The following is a 13,065-nucleotide window of genomic DNA, read 5'->3' as shown; positions in this document are numbered from 1 at the left end:
TGGGGCAGTTAAGGCTGCCAATCTGGGCAAAGAGGTGTATTGAATGTCTGGAGGTCTGCTTAGGTGTGGAGTGGAGAGGACCCTGTTACACTGTGATATATGCACAGGAAGGGTTAGACTAGTATGGCCTTTATACCAAAAGTACATGTGGTTTTGCACATCTTCCCATTCCCTTATCTGGCAGAAGATATCCACTGAGATATTATTATATAACAACTTTGCTAACTCTTCTGGGTAACATACTTTATGTTCTTTTGAGGTAGGGATTCACTCTGTGTGTGTGTGTGTGTGTGTGTGTGTGTGTGTGCGTGTGTTTAAGGGAAAGGAGTGGAAGAGGGATTAAGGGAGGGAGAGAGGGAAGAAATGAGGATAAAGGATTGCTATCATTAGTATTTTGTGAGTGCTTTATCTCCTCAAGCATTAGGTACATCTGGAAGGAGAAAATATCATGTTAATTGCCACAAATCTTTGAGTGAAAATTCCTCAAAGAGATCTGTGCATATTTGTTTATAATTACGTTTTGTGAGATGATAACTAGTAAATATGCTAAAAGTTTTTTAGTTTTTTTTTATCTGTATGTTCTAATTTTTTATTACGTGATGAATTTTTCTTTTCTCAATAGAACCTCTGTATTACTGGCAACAAACTGAAGATGATTTGACAGTAATGATACGGCTTCCAGAAGACAGTACTAAGGAAGACATTCGAGTACAGTTTTTGCCTGATCACATCAACATTGTACTGAAGGATCACCAGTTTTTAGAAGGAAAACTCTATTCATCTATTGATCATGAAAGTAGTACATGGATAATTAAAGAGAATAATAGGTATTATTAGAGTTTTATTTTAATGTTCTTTATGTGTTTTCTTTTTCTTTTTACTCTTTCCACAGTTGTTACATCAGAGATTAATGCAGTAGTTCTGTCTGTATTGCTGGTTACTTTTCTTAAGATATATTAAAAATAGAATTATTGTGTCAAAAAACATATTTCTAGTTGAAATTAAAGATAATAGCTCAGTTATTACTTGCAGAATACGGTAGGACTTTTTGTTACCAGCTCTGGATACAATAATAATAATAGGTGAAAATGGCTATGTTAAATTGAACTTTTTCAAACGCTTTAATAGAAATAATTTTTTATTCTTTAATTTTCTGGCTTGATAACATATTTCCATTCTTTAAAATTTAAAATATACCAAATGATATAGAGTGAGAAGTCTGCTACCAACACAAACCTCTGTGTCACTCATCCTCCCACTCCTCGCAATCGGTGTTCAGTATGCTTTCAGAAATACTTCATATATATTCAAGCATTGCACATACTTTTTCCTTTTCTTTAAGGAAAACAAGCTACCTTTGGTGGCTAGCTGCAGTGGCTCATGCCTGTAATCCCAACACTTTGGGATGCTGAGGTTGGAGGATTACTTGAGACCAGAAGTTTGTGACCAGCCTAGGCAAAAAGAGAAAACCCTGTCTCTAACAACAACAAAAATGTTTTTAACACATACTTTCACAGTTATACAGCTTGCTTTTATTCACTTGCAATGATAAATCTTAGGGATCTTTACATAATGAATATATAAAAATTGTTAAATTCTTCTTTTATGACATCTTAGTATTTTACTTTATCAACTGCACCATTATTTTAGACAATTACTCCTCTATTTTGTTACATTTAGGTTATTTTCAGTAACTTATTTGTATATACATATTATTTTATATGTGTAGAAATATATATGAAGGATAAATTTCTACAAGTGGAATAATTAATATTTCTTTGTGAATTGTGGTAATCTTTTTTATGTAAATTCTTTATTTACATTTCTTTTGTGAATTGTGTGTTCAGGACACGAAGCCATAAAAAAAATACATAAGTGGCCAATTGCACAGGCTCATGCCTGTAATCCCAGCGCTTTGGGAGGCCGAGGCGGGCAGATTGCCTGAGGTCAGGATGTCGAGACCAGCCTGACCAACATGGTAAAACCCCGTCTGTACTAAAAATACAAAAATTAGCCAGATGTGGTGACAGTGCCTGTAATCTCAGCTACTTGGGAGGCTGAGAGGCGAATCACTTGAACCCAAGAGGCAGAGGTTGCAGTGAGTGGAGACCAGGCCATTGCACTCCAGCCTGGGCAACAGGAGCCAAACTTCATCTCAAAAAAAAAAAGAAAAAAGAAATACATAAATTAGATTTCATCAAAACACACATTTTCTCCATATCAAAATTAAAAATTTTTGTTCTTCCAAAGATACGATTAGGAAAACAAAAAGGTAAGCCATGGGCTGGGAAAAAAATATTCACAGTACTCATCTTAAACAAAGATTTGCATTAGTATATAAGGAAGCCTTACAAATTTATAACAAAAAGAACACAATTTTTTTAAATGGTGAAATGATTTGAATAGACGTGTCTCAATAGAAGATATATGAATGGCTAGTGAATACATCAAAAGGTAATTATCATTAGACATTGGGGAAATTAAAACTAGCGTGAGACACCGATACATGACTAAAACTTTGAAGACTGACAGTATCAAAGGTTGGCAAGGATGTCGGGCACCAGCAATTCATTCATATCTGGTATGAGAGTAATAAATAATACAGTCACTTTGGAAGACTGTTGAGCAGTTTCTTATCAAGTTAAACATATGCCTATTTTTAATCCAACAATTCTATTCCTTGATGTTTAACCAAAAGAAATGAATATAAATATTTTTTTTTTTTTCTGAGACAGGGTCTCTCTCCATCTCACATATTGAAGTGCAGTGGTGCAGTGTTAATTTTTGTATTTTTTGCAGAGATGGGGTTTTGCCATGTTGCTCAGACTGTTCTCAAACTTCTGACCTCAAGTGATCAGCCTGCCTCAGTCTTCCAAGGTGCTAGGATTATAGGTGTAAGCCACCATGCCCAGGTGAAAATTTGCATTAAAAAACAAACCCAAAACAAATTTGCAAATATATATCTATAGCGGATATACTTATAAAAGCCAGAAACAAGAAACACCCCTAGTGTTACTGAAAAGGTGAATGGATAAGTACGTGTGATATATTCATATAATGGAAGCTACTCTGTAATAAAGTGCTAGCAATTAAAAAAATATATATATATGAATGGATTAAAAACGTGGAGTGAAAGAAGCCAAAGATAAAAAAGCTTACTGTATGATTCTACATATGGAGTTCTAGAACTGGGTGATACAGATGAGATCACTTGTTACCTCAAGGGTGTAGGGAGATCAACTGGAAAAAAGTCAAGAGAAATTCCTGTATGGTGGAAATAATTCAGTCTTCACTGGGTTACAAAGAGATATGCACTCAGTAAATTCTACACTTAAAATCTGTGAATTTTATTTATGAATTATACCTCAATTAAAGGAGCAAAATTGTATTTAAAAAAAAAATAAAGCCAAATGTCTCATAAAACTAATCTTATGCCCTCACTACCTTGCCGTTTTGCAAATCTATTATTCCAGACCGTTTACTCCCCAATTATTTGGATTAATAAAATTGTTTTAAATCAGGTCTTAGTAATTATTGAATTCAGTGATGGATTGATGAATAGAGTTAGGCAGTCAATTTTTTAAATGGTCAAATTTGGTCAGAAATGAGAAATGGTTGATTTAGAATACGACCTAAATCGTCTGATTTAAGTTGATGTTGCATAAAGGATAACTTATGTGTTTTTACACAAAGCATAGTTATTATTAGTAGTATATGATCTGTGTGAGTGTGATATGAGTCTAAATCATGAGCATCTAAGAAAAATGTATCTAGCTCATAGAAAGTTTGAAGTTGTAAAAACAGGTAGCTTATATTTCAATAATGAAGACATTTGGTGATTTCATTATACTTTTTAATATATAAAAAATTGCTTGAAAGATTCTTTTAAAAGCATTTTGTATCTCCACATACTCTGTTTAATTATATTTATGTATGTGAGTCACATTTACAAATTGGCAAACCAACTACAACATATTGTTAAATGTAAGTCATTAAAAAGTAACCCAGCAAAGGTCCAGGGGAATAGCTTGACTTCATGTAAGTAATTTCAGCATTCAATGTGTGAACATAGATGTTTGAATATGGCCTAAGTTCTAATATTTATTTCTTATACTCTGTAAATTCATACATACATGTGTGGTTGTACTATATAGAGGGTTTGTGTGCACCTGAATGTATGTGTATATATTGTGAGTGCTCGCGCGCGCTCTGTCTCTCTCTCTCTCTCTCTCTTTCTCCCTTTCTCTGTTTCTCTTTCTCTCCCCCTCCGTGTATTTAGAAGAATCAACTGACCAGTGCTGGTAGGATAAAAATTATGTTATACTGTAATTTATTTGCTAAGAATCTACTTACCACTGAAATTGTTGAGGTGATCCTAGAATATTGCAAGGATATATGTTTCATATATAGTATAGTTATTTTTTATTGATAGTGTAATTCATTGTGATGATTACAGTGACAACACAATACTTAATCCTGAGGTTGAATACATTCCCACTCTAATGACTTGTAAGATCATGTTAAGAATGTGAACGAAGGCCGGGCACGGTGGCTCAAGCCTGTAATCCCAGCACTTTGGGAGGCCGAGGCGGGTGGATCACGAGGTCAAGAGATCGAGACCATCCTGGTCAACATGGTGAAACCCCGTCTCTACTAAAAATACAAAAAATTAGCTGGGCATGGTGGAACGTGCCTGTAATCCCAGCTACTCAGGAGGCTGAGGCAGGAGAATTGCCTGAACCCAGGAGGCGGAGGTTGCGGTGAGCCGAGATCGCACCATTGCACTCCAGCCTGGGTAACAAGAGCGAAACTCCGTCGCAAAAAAAAAAAAAAAAAGAATGTGAACGAGTACAGCAAGCAGTACATCAGAATTTTAAATTATATGTTCATTTTCTAACAATGATATCGGCATATAGAAGATGTCTGATTTTTTTGCCATCTTAAATTATAGAGATGAGGAAGACTGATAAAGAATTATTTATACTGTCATATTAATTGTATGCTAAGATAGAAAGATTAGAATATTAAAAGTAACTGTCTCTGTCAAAAGGAAACATGGCTAAATAGAGAAACCAGCTTATTACTTCTCCTGTGTCTATAGTCTGCCTCAACTCTGCTCTCTTTCCCTTTCCTGCTGCATCAGTCCTTGATCTCAGAGTTCCTAGTGCATTTGGAATCGTTTAATGGCTTAAATGTTCAGAATTAGATTTTAAGTAAGTTAATAGAGAACACATTAACTTCTTTTTTCTCTATATTACCGAAGTTAATTTTTTTTCCTTATTTATACTTTTCAAGTCTTTAAAATCTGTATTATAAAAGTAAGATTTGCATTGATTTAACCTGCTTGGTCTTTAGGTTAATAATCGTGTATTATGGCTCTTAGTTTGTGAAAATAAAGTTAATTGTTGGTTCCAGACCCAAAGAATTATCCTTTAGTTACAGGCCTTTTCTTCTTTGCTTACATGCCCACACCCACCACCATTCCCCAGATGTCTTATAGATCCATGCTTCTTGCATTTCTATTAAGTTCAGGAGCATAGTGCATACCAGTGCTTTCTGGATGGCCTCACTCTTTCCAGCCAATCCTCTCTTCAAGCCATTTGATTTACCATTTCCAGTGGTACTTTCTTTGCTTATTAAATCTGGACGATTTGCTGTTGGATTATAGGTTTTCCATCACATGCAAAACTTAACAAGATTTTTGGTAAACCGTCCTCTGGACACTGGAGGATACTTTCTATAGAAGAGAGAAACAGTGGTTATTATTGATTGTATAATTTGTATAATTGCTTAATGTAACATCACTTTTCTCATTTGAACTTATAGCTTGGAGATTTCCTTGATTAAGAAGAATGAAGGACTGACCTGGCCAGAGATAGTAGTTGGAGATAAACAAGGGGAACTTATAAGAGATTCAACCCAGTGTGCTGCAATAGCTGAACGTTTGATGCATTTGACTTCGGAAGAACTGGTAAGTAGTTGGAATGGTAGTGTAACTTTCCAAGGGTCCAAATATATGTGTTATGAAGATTATGCCATGCTTTTCAAACATTATTTTGCTTTTCATAATATTAAAGATACAGATTAGATACTACTGTTCTTCGTTTTGTTTACGGGGATTTATTTTGCTCTTTTTTTTTTTTTTTCTGTTTTTGAATGTGGTAGCTTAGATAGTTGATTTTTGACCTTTCTTTTCCAGTAAAAGCACTAATGTTATACACTTCCTTCTAAACACTATTGTAGCTGCATTCTCTAAATTTTTAGCCTGTCTTCTTAATTCCACAAGGGATTGATTTGATTTGATGCTGGGTTTTAGTCTTTTACATGACTGCTTTATTCCATGTTTGTTCTTACACCTAAGGCAAAACTTTTCATTTATCTCAACTGAAAGCCTAGGTATTTACCAGGGCTTCTCCTACTATGTGGACCCTGAAGTCTAATTTTTGACTCCCAAGCACTTTAATACCCCAAACTCAGCTTCTTAGCTCGTTATTTGCTGCTTTTCACCTGTCTTTTTCAACTCAGTTTAGAAATCAGTAAATGGCCCATGGAAAGTCACATAGCATGTTTGACCCTTTTCTCTGCAATTTCCTTTTCTTTCTAATCTTGTCCTGTGAGGCACTGGTGGCTTTGATAGTCCTGAACTTTTAATTTTTTCTGCTTCTAAAGTAGGGATAATTGGAAGGGAAAGGGAGGGAGAAATCTATAGGGCACTTTCTTTATTCTGCTGGACATAGATATCTCCTTGAGTCACTGCACAGAATGGCATCAACTAACTGGGAGATTGCTGGCAATGCCTTTACAGCCAGCCACAGCAGCCATAATTGTTCCCGTTGATATTTAGACTAGAGGCAACAGCCACAACTAGGGGGCTCCATATCCCAGCTGGGGAATGGGCACATGTTGAGTATTTTCATCTTCTAGAACTCCCATCCATTTAGTTTCAGATTCTCTCAGACCATTTCATTAAATTCTTAATAACATGAGAATTAACATAACTCTGTATTTTAGCAAACTAGATGTTTACACATTTGGTCAGTTGTAGAATTGTATTTCTGTTACATTCAAAAATGGTATAATTTATTGCTTAACTATTGTAATCCTGTAACTCTGTGATGTAAGATCAGACAGTGGCCCTTCCATTGAAGCAAGGGAACATTTAAAAATTGCTTTTATGAATTTATTTATGTCTACTTTAGGCTTATTGTTAATTGTATTTCCATGTTTCTGCTTGGTTAGGGGGATTGCGGGGGAGGGGAGAGAGTGAGAGTGAGTGTGTGTGTGTGTGTGTGTGTGTGTGTGTGTTCTAGTGGTTTTAGGGGTTACATCTTTGACTTATCACCGACTATCTTTAAAAACTGTATCACTCCATTATATTTGAAGAAATTTATATTTTCCATTCTTCTATTCTTTGTATTACTGTTATTTTATACTTTATATTCTATTAAAATTAATAATACACTATTATTTTAGCTATAGTCAGTAATTCTCTTTTAAAAGAGATTAAGAATGTGAAAAAAGGTCTTTCATTTAATCTTATATTTGCCATTTCCTGTATTCTACATTCCTTTGTGTTGATTGACATTTTCATCTGATAGAATTTTTTTCTGGCTGAAGAGCTTCTTTTAGCATTTTTTCTAGTATAGATTTGCTGGTGATAAATTCTCGCAGCTTTTTCCTGCAAAAATATTTCTTTTTTCTTCTCTTTTCCAAAGTTTTTTTTTGTTATGTATATAATTGAATGTTGACAGATTATTTTTTCCTCTTACACCTTTAAATATACACCGTTGTATTCTGGCCTACAGTTTCTGATGAGAAATCAGCTGTCCTTTATAGCTTTGTTCCTCTGTAAATAAATAATGTAGTTTTTCCTCCTCTGTGTACTTTTAGGAATTTCTTTATTACTGCTTTTCAGAAATGTAATTATAATGTGACTTACTGTGGTTTTTGATTTTTTTTTTTAAATGTTTGTTGAACTTGGGGTTCTTTGACATTCTTGAATCTGTATGATTATATTTTCATATTTTTTAACGTATTGTCCATTATTTATTCAATTTTTTTTCCCCATTCTTCCTGCCCTTCTCCAGTGACCCATATGCTAGACCATTTGATATTGTTCCTTGGGTGAATGAGTTTCTCTGTTTTTATTTTTTGTCTTTGCGCTTCATTTTGTAGTCACTATTGCTATTTTTCAGGCTTACTGGTCTTTTCTCTTGCAGTGTCTAATCAGCTGTCTGTCACATCTGTTTTGTTTTTCATTTCAGATTTGTGTTTTTATATCTAGAAGTTCAGTATAGTTCTTTTGAAAATCTTTCCTCTTTTTCTTTCTCAACACATGTTCATGTTTTCCTTTATGTCTTTGAATATATGGAGCATGTTTAGAACATCTATTTTTATATCCTTTTCTCCTGATTCCATCATTCTGTTATTTGTTTGTGTGAGTATAATTTTATTGGTCATGGGTTTGCAATTTATTTTTAATTACTGCTATAACCTTAACATTTTTAAAGATGAAGAAATCCATTCCCTTGTTGTTTGTTTTACTTATTTACTTATTTTATTTTCTGGACTAAGAATCCAAATCCAGATAAAGAAAAACCACCTTGTAATGCACAAGAGTTAGAAGAATGTGATATTTTCTTTGAGGAGAGCTCCAGTTTATGCAGATTTGATGGCAGTACATTAAAAACTACTCATGTGGTAAGTTATTGATGTTAATATTTCTAAAATTTTGTTAATAGAGTTACTCAGATAGTGATTGGTCAATATATGTTTTTCAAAGATACTTGATTAGCAGTTATTGGCTTTGATAGGTCTCATCACTCCCTGAAGTAGCGTGTTTTCATACTACCACATTCAGCAAAACAGTGCTATATAGTTTTGGTACCACTGTGTGTTGATGTCTTTCAATTGACACTTTTCTGTACTGGTTTTTAATATACATTTGTGACCTGGTAATGTATAATAACTTCACTTTTTTTTTTTTTTTTCATTCAACATCATGGACTGAAGCGTTTCCTCATATTATTTAAATCTCTGGTTTAATGGTTGGACTGTACTGTGATGTTGGTCATGTCTGCATGTAGTGGTTCTAAACATTACAATAACTAATAACTTTTTAAAACTGCATTATTTGTAATGCTATTTAAAAAAATCTGTTATATGTAGCCTTTTTTATTTCCAGAGATATTTCTCTATTAAAAGTTACGGAATTGAAACTAATGAATCATAAGCCTCTGACAAATTGATCACCACTTATATTTTTATTAGTAATGTTTGCAGTTATTGCCTGATTCAGTTTTTTTGTTTGATCTTTACTAATTGGTGTGCAGAATAAACTTGTGCCAATCTTTTTTTTTTTTTTTACTGTACACTATTTCATGTAGTAACTATTTCTTCTTTTGTGAATAATTTTTTCATTTATTTGTCTTAGTGTTTCTTACCAATTTGTATGATGAGTTTTAAATTTGGAAAATGCTTCTGTATCAACTGACTTAATATTTTTCTTCCTTTTCTATTTTGGAATATTTTTATTCAACTCATTAATTCATCTGGGATTTGTTTTACCTTTTCTCTGGTTTGCCATATATATATACATATTGAAAGAGAGAGAGAGACATATATATATTCCCTCCCTCAAAATTACACTCTGTTTACAAGCTTTGACAGATGTGTATTAGGATACTAAAAAGACTGCCTGGAGTGGCTTGGTGCAATAAATGTAGTTTTTGTTTTTTTTGTTTTTTTTTTTTGTTTTTTTTTTGATTTAGAACCTGATTAGATAGTCCTTCTTAGGGAAATCCTTAACCATTAGTTAATGCTAGTAAGTGTGTGTTTCATAGAGTTGTTTATGTGAGCAGGGTTTCTCAACAAATCAGTGGCTAATTTAGAGCTGTGCATATAGAAATTAATTTAGTGTTATTACCGAAACGAGAAGGAAATTTAGGAGACTCTTTCCAAGCAAGAGCAACACAGGAGATTGAGAACAAGTTGGTCTTTTGTTTCTGTTTTTAGACCTGTGAGTCTTTGATGTAGGTTTCAAAGGCACTGTTTTCAAGAAAAACCTGAAAAATTTCTGCCAAGTTTGCCCTGTTGTTTCTTTGTCATGTAGAGGTTTGGGGAAAAGTGTATTCTAGCAGAATTCATATAACCGAAGTTAAAAGTATCATAGGAAGCTGGCTTACCAGGTCTAAATTCTGACCCAACATCTTACTGATTAAAAGGAAATAGAACTAACTGCTCCTCTTACTCACTATCCCTTCCTAGTCTTTTTGGATACTCATCTGCTTTCTTTAATGGCTGAACATTAGTTAGTGCCCAAAGAAGTTGTAAAATGATCATTTCCAGATTATGCCTATGTAGATAAATGAGGCGGAATGGCATAGGACCAATGGCTAGGCAGAAGTACCATTTGAAGCTATATCGAATAAGTATTTGCTCTTACAGTTAACTTCTGTCTTTGTACTGCTCTCTTCTTCACCACCCTTTGACACCAGTAAGTTCTAAAAAGCACAAGGATGACATTTTACCACTGTCCTCAACACCTGCCAAAGGTTCTGATTCACAATAGGTGCTTAATACATTTCTTTGACTTATCTCCTAGTGACAGTCACTAAATTTAAAAAAAAAAATGGTTTTAGGTCCATCTTAGATGTCAAGAAATTTGCCTATATCTTTTATTTTCCCCCTTGCTTCTCAATTATTCTTCTAATTGAAGAGTATTCTTACTCCTAAGTAGCACTGATAAGTAGTTTAATGTTGGTCACTGACATACCTGCAGTTAATGATTCCCCAGATTATCATATTCAGTCTTGATACCAGTGAAAAGCCTGGATTATCGGAGCTGTTTCAATTTTTTAGGAGTTTTACTTCTAGATGTTCTTTAGTTTTGACATAATTCCATAGGTGATTGCCTGAATTCTGATAAGTAAGAGCCATCACATAGCTACTCCTCTCTTTATTATCTTGGGTTAAATTTTAAAGAATCACTTTCAAGTGTGACTCACAGAAGGCTCTTGAATCCGACTGAGGATTATTTGTTCTAATAATGAAGAATCTGGTTATTGTTCTTAAAGGTATAGTTTTAGGTGCTGTAACTCTTAGCTACTGTTTTCTGCCTAACTTTTACAGGAAAGGCAGCTATAGCTTAGGTGTCATAAAATGCCATGGTTTAAATTTAGCTTCCCTGAGAATGTCAGTTCATCTTAGTACTCCTAAGTAGTGTTGATCGGTAGTTTAATGTTGGTCACTGAGATACCTGCAGTTAATGATACTGTTTTTTATTTCCTGTATTTGAACATATTAATTAAAACCAAGGAATGGCAAAATAAAACCATTATTACTGATAAATTACAGTACAAAAGCTTAGTGGATCTACTCACTAAGTCCTGGAGTTTAGCAGATTTAACTGTAGTCACAGGTGATGTTAAATCAGCTCTGGCTTCCCCTGGAGGGGCAGTGGAAACCTATTTCCTGAGGCCTCTAGCTCCTTATAGGAAAAAGTAATAGAACTAAGCAAAATATACTGATTTTTCTTACATTTACCAATCAGATGTCACTTCACTCCTGAAGAATTTATAAAAGCTAGACTGTTTTAGCAGTGGATCTTCTCAGTGTTGTAGATGGGAATATCAAGATTAGGGAAGAAGAGTAACATATAATAAACAGTGGCAGTCTTTCCAACTTCAAAGAAATTCCAGTGGACAACTACCTATATTTCATCTTCATTTTATGCATTTACTAAGACAAGCTGAAATGGATGAAGTTTATATGGGATCAAAGAGAGAGTCAGTAATAGAAACTAGATATTTTGGGCTTCCAATATGCTTTCCATAATTTTCCCTCAACAGGATCATAAATTTCTATTTGGAGATTTAAGCCACTACAGTTAGTCCTTACTTCTGAATAAAATGTGTGTCTAAGGAATAAGAATGATAGATTTCTGTGGTAAGCAGGTTCTATCCTCAGAAATATACAAATAATCCTTCATTTTACCATAGCTTTTATAGGCAATATTCAATGAGATATTTCCAGCATTTTGTACATACCTTTTTAACTATTAATGCCAGTTTAGAGTTTAATTGCTGGTTTAAGTTCAATTAGTGTATAGTTAAAACTAAAGATTCTTATTTTTGTTTCAGTTGGATTTGAAACCAAACTTTCTTTTTATAGTTATAAGCCCTTTACGGTAGAACAATTTGTATTCTTTGGGCATATACACAGTAATGGGATTGCTGGGTAAAATGATAATTCTGCTTTGAGTTCTTTGAGGAGTTTCCAAACTACTTTCCCCAATGGCTAAACTAATTTACATTCCCATTGGCAATGTATACGCATTCTCTTTTCTCCCCAAGGGTCACCAGCATCTGTTGTGTTTTGACTTTTTAACAAGGCCATTCTGACTGGTGTGAGATCCTAAACATTGAGTACATACGGACATGCAAATAAAACAACAGAGACCAGGGCCTACTTGAGGATGGAGGGAAGGAGAAGGGTGAGGATTGAAAAACTACCTGTCAGGAACTATGCTTATTACCTGAGTGTGAAATAATCTGTACACCAAACCCACATAACATGAAATTTGCCTTTGTAGCAAACTTATACATGTAACCCTGAACATAAAATTGTAGGGAATCCATGAGCCCTACACATTGGGTACCAGAATGCAGGGATCCATGAGCCCCACATTGAGCACCAGAATGTAGGGAGCCAGCCCTACATCACCTGTGGGTACCCTGAGTTCAGTGGCAACAAAGGAATGAGAAAAAGATTAAGAGAGATAGTGGGACCAGAGGGCCATCACTTATTACTTTGGAGGAGGCAGTGAAGGCCCGCAGCTCTGATCAAACACTCTGTTTATTGGTTGCAATCACTTTGATCAATAGGGTAGGGATGGAGTGATGGTGGAGTGAATCAGTGAGCTGGAACTGAATCAGTGAGTAGGAACTGGTGTGTCATTCTAAAGATAGATAACAGTGGCAGTTTGGGAGTTTCACAAAACAAGAACATGTGGTTATCTTTAAGTTATTTTCTATGTGGTGGAACTCAGGCCTTCCAGGGAGCGTG

At 34.5% G+C, this 13,065-nt stretch overlaps 1 protein-coding gene across 1 annotated transcript in view; it reads left to right on the top strand.

Annotated features, from left to right (window-relative positions):
• Positions 1-13,065, top strand: part of NUDCD1 (NudC domain containing 1) — a 67,790-nt gene that overhangs the window by 31,218 nt on the left and 23,507 nt on the right. Inside the window, exons 6-8 of the mRNA XM_003938585.4 lie at positions 623-827; positions 5,827-5,971; positions 8,575-8,700. Of these exons, the coding sequence (XP_003938634.1) occupies positions 623-827; positions 5,827-5,971; positions 8,575-8,700 (476 nt within the window). The remainder of the gene's footprint in view (positions 1-622; positions 828-5,826; positions 5,972-8,574; positions 8,701-13,065) is intronic.

Source organism: Saimiri boliviensis, chromosome 15 (assembly GCF_048565385.1).
Source record: "Saimiri boliviensis isolate mSaiBol1 chromosome 15, mSaiBol1.pri, whole genome shotgun sequence".
NCBI classification, from domain to species: Eukaryota; Metazoa; Chordata; class Mammalia; order Primates; family Cebidae; genus Saimiri; species Saimiri boliviensis.
The sequence above is the reverse complement of the archived record's forward strand: the minus strand, read 5'-3'. Positions and strand labels throughout refer to the sequence as shown.